The sequence below is a fragment of the Hyaena hyaena genome, unplaced genomic scaffold, assembly GCF_003009895.1.
Source record: "Hyaena hyaena isolate Hyena2069 unplaced genomic scaffold, ASM300989v1 scaffold_364, whole genome shotgun sequence".
Lineage (NCBI taxonomy): Eukaryota > Metazoa > Chordata > Mammalia > Carnivora > Hyaenidae > Hyaena > Hyaena hyaena.
Genome location: NW_024080996.1, coordinates 1649336 through 1658653, shown reverse-complemented (window position 1 = coordinate 1658653; position 9318 = coordinate 1649336). Strand labels below are relative to the sequence as shown.

The 9318-nt window shown below is 40.2% G+C and overlaps 1 protein-coding gene across 1 annotated transcript; it reads left to right on the top strand.

Annotated features, from left to right (window-relative positions):
• LOC120243918 (olfactory receptor 10G9-like) lies at nt 1–921 on the top strand. Its single transcript, XM_039250149.1, has one exon. It carries the CDS (start codon nt 1–3, stop codon nt 919–921), a length of 921 nt encoding a protein of 306 aa, XP_039106080.1.
• Nucleotides 922–9318: the final 8397 nt, after the last annotated feature.

Here is a 9318-nt window from a genome sequence, read left to right as displayed (position 1 = left end):
ATGAGAAACGTGAGTGTAGTGACAATGTTCATCCTCACGGGCCTTCCCCATGCACCAGCCCTGGACATCCCCCTCTTCGGAATCTTCTTGGTGATTTATGTACTCACGGTGGTGGGGAACCTCCTCATTCTGCTGGTGATCACGGTGGACTCCCACCTCCACACCCCCATGTACTACTTCCTGACCAACCTGTCCTTCCTTGACATGTGGTTCTCCACAGTCACTGTGCCCAAAATGCTGATGACCTTGGCCTCCCCAGGAGGCGGAGCCATCTCCTTTCACAGCTGCGTGGCCCAGCTCTACTCCTTCCACTTCCTGGGGAGCACCGAGTGTTTCCTCTACACGGTCATGTCCTATGACCGCTACCTGGCCATCAGTCGGCCGCTGAGGTACGCCAGCATGATGGGTGGGAGAACGTGTGCCCTCCTGGCCACGAGCACGTGGCTTAGTGGCTCTCTGCACTCTGCTCTCCAGACCACACTGACATTCCGCTTGCCCTACTGTGGGCCGAGCCAGATCCAGCATTATTTCTGTGATGCATCTCCCATCCTCAGACTGGCCTGTGCGGACACGTCCGTGAACCAGAGGGTGATCTTTGTCAACATCGGGGTAGTGGCCTTGGGCTGCTTTCTCCTGATAGTGCTGTCCTATGTGTCCATCGTCTGCTCCATCCTGAAGATACTCACCTCAGATGGGAGATGCTGGGCCTTTCAGATGTGTACCTCCCACTGCATTGTGGTCCTTTGTTTCTTTGTTCCCTGTGTTTTTGTTTACTTGAGGCCAGGCTCTAAGAATGCTGTGGACGGGATTGTGGCCGTTTTCTACACTGTGCTGACTCCCCTTCTAAACCCTGTCGTGTACACCCTGAGGAACAAGGAAGTGAAGAAAGCTCTGCTGAAGCTTAAAGACAAAGTAACATAGTCTCAGAGCAAATAAACACTGGGAAGTAGATTTGCCTGTTTAAAAAAGTAGTAGTATGACTTAGTCATTAACATGAAATTTATTACACATGTCTTTCTCAATGTTAAATGTTGTCCATAACCATCTACTCAGGAATATTTTTTTCACGGATTTGTCTGAGGAATTTTTAAAAATTACAATTACACTTCTATTTATGATGAACTTGCTTAAATTTTCATCTATCAATGCATTTGTCTGTAAAAGGTTTATCTTTTTTTTTTTTCTGTTTTATTGAGATCCAATTGACATATACCTTCTTAAAAAAGTTAAGTATTCTGGTTGGATGTTGGACACACAGAGTTGCATCAGCCACATACTTAAGGTTACAATACACTTTTTTTTTTTTTTTTTTTTTTTTGCTTAAGGCTTATGTGCACAACAATTTATGACCCTGGGCATACCATTCAAGGACAGCAACAAATATCAGCGTCACTGACTCCTGGTTGCAAGGGTGCAACTAACTGCCTTTTCAGTCTGTTAACAGCTGTGTGTGTGTGTATGCGTGTGTGTGTGTGTGTGTGTGTGTGTGGTGTGTGAGGGTGTCCCAAGGTGACCTCCCCTCTTCCTGGCCCATCAAGACCGTGCTAAGCGCTCCCACACTGCAAGAGTTCTAAGCTCAGAGCAGCTCGTTATCTCTTGGGGCGGGTCTGCCAGGACTGGCTATGGTGCTGACACGCTCCTCTCAGTGACCGTCAACAGTCTTCACCTTACCAGAGCCCTGCAGTTTCCCAAGTTGGGTGAGGTGGATGAGGATGAAGTTATGGGCAGAAACCACTAGCTTATGTCACACACTCTGACCTTGAATTCTGGTGCTACCTGACCAGACGTCCACAGTTAGCACCAAACCATGTGATGCCGGGTTCTTTTACTACAGTTGGTGGTGGCTGGTCATCTGCGCAGGTAGCTCCTTCTCCTGCCATCCTAGCGTCTTGGAAAATCACCTGCACCAAACAAAACACTGCTTTAGGACAGGAACACCTCCCACTGTAGCCTGGGGCCAATGATGTTTTCTGCATACAGGACAGAAAAATGGAAATATATTTAAAGAACCTGTCATCATGGTGCTCAGCATCCCTCCTCATCAGGGAAATACAAATCAAAACCACACTGAGATACCACCTCACGCCAGTCAGAGTGGCTAAAATGAGCAAATCAGAGAACTCTAGATGCTGGCGAGGATGTGGAGAAACGGGCACCCTCCTGCACTGTTGGTGGGAATGTAAACTGGTACAGCCCCTCTGGAAAACAGTGTGGAGGTTCCTCAGGAAACTAACAATAGAACTCCCTTATGACCCAGCAATAGCACTGCTAGGAATTTACCCAAGGGATACAGAAATGCTGAGGCATAGGAGCACATGTACCCCAATGTTCATAGCAGCACTCTCCACAATAGCTAAAACATGGAAAGAGCCTAAGTGTCCATCAACAGATGAATGGATCAAGAAGATGTGGTTTATCTATACCATGGAATACTACATGGCAATGAGAAACAATGAAATCTGGCCATGTGTAGCAACATGGATGGACCTTGAGGGTGTTATGCTGAGCGAAATAAGTCAGGCAGAGAAGGACAAATATCATATGTTTGCACGTATAGGAGGATTAGGAGGAACTTGACGGAGGAACAAGGGGGAGAAGAAGGGCGGAAATGGTGGGGGAAAGGGAGAGAGGCAAACCATGAGAGACTCTTGAATGCTGACAAAAACTGAGGACTGATGGATGTGGGGGGGAGGGGGGGATGGGCATGGAGGAGGGCACTTTGGGGATGAGCACTGAGTGTTATGTAGAAACTAATTTGACAATAAACTATTTGTAAAAAAAAAAAAATGAAAATAAAAGCACACAAAAAAGAAAAAAAAAAGATTAAATAATATTAGAAAAAAACGATCTATGTGACACAAGAATAAATTTGTGAGAGATAAATTTTTACAGCAAAAAAAAAAAAAAAAAAAAAAGAACCTGTCATCATGGGATTTCAACATATTTCTTTTCCAAATCAGGGAAACACCCTATTGAGGACAAAACACCCTAAAAATACCGAATGCATAGCTACGTAGCCCATACTTGTGGGCTTCCACATATAATTGATGAAATGCTATACTTGCATCCAAACAGAAACAAATATTGGCTCAAATAAGTTTAGAAATAATTTTATGCACTGTACCCCAATTTTCCGTCTCAAAAAAAGACTCTCTCGTAGGGTACCTGGGTGGCTCAGTTGGTTAAGCGTCTGACTCTTCATTTTGGCTCAGGTCATGATCTTATGGTTCATGGGATTATCCAGCCTAGAGTCAGGCTCTGTACTGACAACATGGAGCCTGTGTGGGACTTTTTCTCTCCCTCTCTCTCTGAGCCTTCCCATGGGTGCTCTTTTTCTCTCTCAAAATAAAATAAACTTTAAACAAAAAATAATAAGGACTCTTAAAATAGTGTTATGAGGATTAAATGAGATTAAATAGAAGTGGTTGAGTAACACATTCATAATAAATTCTATTTTAAATGTTTAATTATTTATTTTGAAAGAGAGAGCAGGAGGGTAGGCAGGAGAGAGAGAGAGAGAGAGAGAGAGTCTAGACAGAGAGGGAATCCCAAGGAGGCTCCAAGTTGTAAGCACAGAACCTGACGTGGGGCTCGATCTCACAAACCGTGAGATATCATGATCTGAGCCAATATCAAGAGTGGGACACTTAACTGACTGAGCCACCCAAGTACCCTAAGAGAGAGTCTTATTTTGAGATTCATTTTTGAGAGATTTTCATTCATTTTGAGAGATTTTGGGATTCATTACAAATTCTTAAATGAAGTTCTCAAATTCAATCCTGGGGACACCAGCCAGATAGCCTGATTCTCAGAATCATTCTCTTCAAAAATTATTTCCATCATTCCCAGCCACTGGAATAGTATTTTTGAAGATGCATGAATGTTGCTTTCTTTAAATCACCTTAAATTATACATAATAAATTACTCTAGCTAATTACGGAGAATTTAATCATTCTGAGTAACTATTTTGATAAATGTGGTACTCCTATATTTATTGTTTTCAAGAAATTTAACTATAAGAAAATACTTGAAATGTTAAAAGTATAATAAGTTAAATTATTCTAGAAGAATTCAAAGGTAGAAACAGTAAACATTATTGAACTTGGGATATACTAGATACTTCATAAACTACTTATTACCAGAACTCTATTGATGTGGGAAACAAAGGCAGAAGGAAATGGCAGATACAATTAAATTTCCTTATAACCTGCAGCTCATTGACAAATACTTGAGGCAGACAGAGCAAAACTTTCTCCAGGAACTCCCTGCTGTCTTAATGCTAATGTTTTGCTAGAGGGGAAAACAACCTTAGGTTGACAATAGCTAGGCCTCTGGGATCCTGTGAGTATTTAGCATATGAAAATCTCATTGGAAACTTCCCCTGGACTTTACCTTCCCTAACTCCATAGTATATAACGGGTCTCTCCTCATGGTCCCTGAGCAGCTCTTTCTGACCACAGGTCCTGTCCCCATGCTTTAATAAAATCACCTTTCTGGACCAATGACATCTTCAAGAATTCTTTCTTGGCCATTGGCTCCAGATCCCATGAATCCCATTATCACCCCAAAATATCCTCATCATCTCTGAGATAGGTTCAGTTATCATATAAGTTGAGAAAACAAAGAAGATTAAATTACTTGATAAAATTCACACACTAGTAAGGAATATGGTCAAGGAATATGGCTTAATTTCAGGCTATCTGGCACCAAAGCCCAGTGGTGTTAGACTCTACTATATGTTATGATCACTAATTTCAGGAACTTTCCATTTTGGGGGGAGCAGAGCAATATCAATGTAAGTCTGTAATTAATGGGATAACAAAATGCAGATTTTTGAATAGTTATGTACATTTTCTATATCCAGTGTAAGATTAAAAAATTTTTTTTAATGTTTTTATTTATTTCTGAGAGAGACAGCATGAGCATGGGAGGGTCAGAGAGAGAGGGAGACCCAGAACCTGAAACAGGATCCAGGCTCTGAGCTAGCTGTCAGCACAGAGCCTGATGCGGGGTTTGAACCCACACACCACGAGATCATGACCTGAGCCAGAGTCGGACGCTTAACTGACTGAGCCACCCAGGTCCCTCTATCCAATGTAAGATTTTTAAAAGAACTACATCTTCCCTCGTAGACTACGAAAAGTGCATTATCTCCCCTACCTCCACCTGAGGTTGTATGTGCTTTATCACTTGGTATCATTCCATCTGTTTATTTACGTATTCCAGATTAAGCTGTGGATTCCTCTAGGAAAAATACTGTCACAACTCTGTAGTAATCCACTGACATAAATTTTGGTCTGATTTCTTTAGAATGTTCTTCCTGCTACAGACCTGTTCTATTTCCAACTATTTACTTTTTGAGGGACCCAGCTTCCGATCCACACTCATAATATTAGATATCATTCCTAAACAGATGGGTCCTCTCTCTCTCCGTGTAGTTCTATCTCTTTTGTTCAAGTCCCTGATAACTTTCAGTTCATTTGATATTTCCCTTTGGAGATAAAGCTATTATATCAAACTTCGACTGTCTAAACCAAAACTTTTTTCCCCCTCTTCTTCAACATTTATCTTTCTGTGGTATGATTGGCAAAATAAAAGTCACCCTGAAACTCAAAGGTCTTCCCATAGCCTCTGCTCATCCATTTCTTCATGAAATTGAAAAAGGGGTAAGAGAAGAAATAGAGAAAGATGATGGAGGAAAGATGGCATGAGAAAGTTCTGGAAAATAAAGAAAAATGTTGGATAATTTTAATATTCAATAATGAATCCTTTACATTATCCAATAATAATTGGGACAAACTTATTTTATAAATATTTCATTGTTTTGTTATTATGCTCCAAGAGCTATTAGGACTATTTTTAAAGGGAGGAAATGAAAGAAGAATAAATTACTGGAAAATCGGTGTTTGTGTTCCACATAGGGAAAGATGAAATCTGAGCAAATTTCTCATCACATTGAGCCACATTCTGATGTAACCTCTTGGGTTTTTCCTCAAAATGGCAGCTCTGGAGTATTGAACTTGTGTATTGAAGCTCGTTATTAGTGGTGTCATTGCACTGCTAACCTGAATTTTTAAAATATTATTTGGTAATAGCATGGTGTGTCTGATTGATTCCTTGAAGCTATATTTTCTGAGTTCACTGGTAGTTGAACATGGTCTCTACTATAGAAGTAATAGCTCAATTGGAAGAAGTAAATAACTAATAGAGAAAGAATCTTGCTCAAATCCGGAATGAACAGGGTGATTTTTTAATTTGCTAATTAATTTTGAGAGAGAGAGCAAAAGCATGAGTTGGGGAGGGGCAGAAAGAGAGAGAGGCTCCACACTGTCAGCGCAGAACCCGATGTGGGGCTCAGACTCATGAAAAGCAAGATTTTGACCCGAGCTGAAGGCAGACACTTAACCAACTGAACCAGCCAGGTGCCGCAGATGACTTTTTAAATTATTCCAATGCTGATATTTGTTCATTCAGTCATGCTTTCTCAAATAATTAGTCAATGCAATAATTCCTTTGACAATTTAAATGAAGTGACTTCTATATTTGAGGCACAGGGAATACAGTTCAAGACAGTATCTGTGCTCAGAACTCCAGAGTCCAATGGGAAACACAGAGGTAAACAGATGAATCTTACAGTCTCCTAAAGTTATATGAGGTGCTGTAGTAAACTACATGACATCTAACACAGATTAGGTACTAGATTGAAATACCAGGTGAAAATAAAGAAAATTACTTATACAGATAACAAAAACTTGCTTCAACCACATAACTCATAATAATTACTACATATAGTATATGAATAATACAAGCTCTCTGTTCCTTCCTATATCTCAAATATTCCTTTCAGGATAAGTTATTATTGCGTTGTATATTTTTAAGTTACTTATGGTTGTAGTAGTGGTAAAAGCTTTCCATTTTTTAATGTCTCCAAATATTGTTATTTCACACTCATTCTTGATAACTCCTTAGCATTCAATTATATTTATTTTTTATTGAAATATAGTTGACACAATGTTCTATTGGTTTCAGGTGTACAACATAGTGATTCCATATGTTTATACATTATGCTCTGCCCATCACAAGTGTAGCTACCCTCTGTCACCATACAGGCTATTACAATATCACACTGACTATATTTCTTGTGCTGTACCTTTCATCCCCCTGACTTACTCATTCCATCCCTGGAAGCCCGCACCTCCCCTTCTCCTTCATCAATTTCGCCCATCCCCCAGCCCCTCTGGCAATTTGTTCTCTGTATTTCTTAGCGTATATTTCTTGATTGTTACTTCCTCACACTCTTTACAGTCACTTTCTCAGTCTTGGCACTTTATTTCAGTATTTGTTGATTGCTGGGAGCCACACCGGCCTCGCTGGATGACACAGTCACAGCAAGGAAATGGCAACGTTTGTACAGCTCCTGCCATGAGAAGCGAAAACTGATATCTCCGGCGACTACTGGCTCATGTTGGAAATGAGCCTGCTGGTACTGACCAGGCCTCACAATATTCCAAATCAGACTGATATTCCCCATACAGATACCTCATAAGAAAAAGCGTATTCCTGCCCCTACAAAAGAGATTTTAGATGAAAGCACTGTGGATGATTGTCAAAAGGCTCTTCCTATGGGCCTTGCAGATCCAAGACTTAGATAATAAAGGAGGTTAAAAACACAAGAGTTACATTTGAGCCTGGCCCTGAGTCAAAGAGCCTAATTTAGAGTTAAGGGCAGAACTTAAGTTAATACTTATACCTTTGCTAATTGGTGATGTATAGCGGTCCTTTCCCCAAGACCTACATCCTCCAAGCACCTTCCCTTACCCTGGTGGCTGGGATGAGGATGGATAAGAGTAGCGAAAACGTAAACCCAAATACAAAGGCTGACACATTTAGGGCCCCATGGTATTTACACATTCAGCATCAAATAAAAAGCCTGCTAAGCAATTTATTAACCAGCTCACAATACATTCGTCCTCTTGTGAGCCAGACAGCCTATCTATATACAACTTAACCTATGACTTAAAACCTGATTTTGTACACTTTCCAAAGCATCTTATCACAGAAAATTTTATCCATTGTAAAAATTCCATTTTCTGATGTCATGTTATCCTTTGACCTATAAATAAAGACACCCAAACCGACAGGACAGAAATGGCTGCCTGGTGATTAGAAAGCATCTCAGGCTCTCTCATCATTTTCGCCGACCCCGTCCATCCTTCAGGGGCCCCTGGACCGGCTGGAGCTGGACTCCGGCACTTGATTTGTATCATTGCTGGGTGTCAGTCAGCTGTTAAAATATTTCATTGAAGAATAGCTTACTAATAGCAATTTTCACAAGTCATCATTTTGAAGCTCTTTTGCCAAGTTCATAAGAATTTGGGATTTTAATATTTTCCTGTTGTTGACTCTTTTATCTTCATAAAATGCCCTTTATACTCAGCCACAAAACGAATGAAATCTGATGTTCGTGACTACATGGATGGACCTAGAGGGTATTATGCCAAGTGATACAAGTCAGACAGATAACATGCGATTTCATTTACATGTGAAATCTAAAAAACAAACAAACAGCACAAAACAACAAGCAAACAGTAAAACAGAAACAGGCTCTACAAATAGCAAACTGGCTCAGAGAACTGTGGTGCCAGAGTGGGGCTGGAGAGGATGGCGGTGGTGGGGTGGGGGGGTGGGGAATATGGGAATGTGCAAAGTAGGTGAAGGGGATAAAGAAGTAAAAACTTCCAATTAGAAAATAATAAGTCGTGGGGATTAAAAGTACACCATATGCATAATTTTGTATAGTGACACATGGTGACTCAACTTACCCTGGTGAGCATTTCCTAATGCAGATCACTATGAAATCATTATAACTAAAATTGTATGTCAACTACATTCAACAAAATACTTAAAAAATATCCATTATGTTTTTTTTCTACTCTGTTACTTTCCATTTTTAAATTTCCATAGTTTGTATTTAATGCTGTTTCTTATGAACTAGGTATGATTATGAATTTTTAAGGCTGTCTGTAATATTTTTATTTTATTTGCAGTGGTTACTGTACCTGTTAACAGGTTTATTTTTAATTTTTTAATGATTCCTAAGATATTTTATTTTTCTAAATATAATTTATTGTCAACTTGGCTTACATGCAACCTCCAGTGCTCATTCCACACTGTCTCATCCCCCCTCAGTCTGTTCTTTGTATTTAACAGTTTCTTGTGGTTTGCCTCCCTCTCTCTCTGTTTGTAACTATTTTCCCCTTCCCTTTCCCCATGGTCTTCTTTTAAGTTTCTCAAGATCCTCATATGAGTGAAAACATA

What these genes read in the sequence shown, in the direction of transcription:
- LOC120243918 (XM_039250149.1), top strand. Translation starts at nt 1, where the DNA reads ATGAGAAACGTGAGTGTAGTGACAATGTTCATCCTCACGGGCCTTCCC.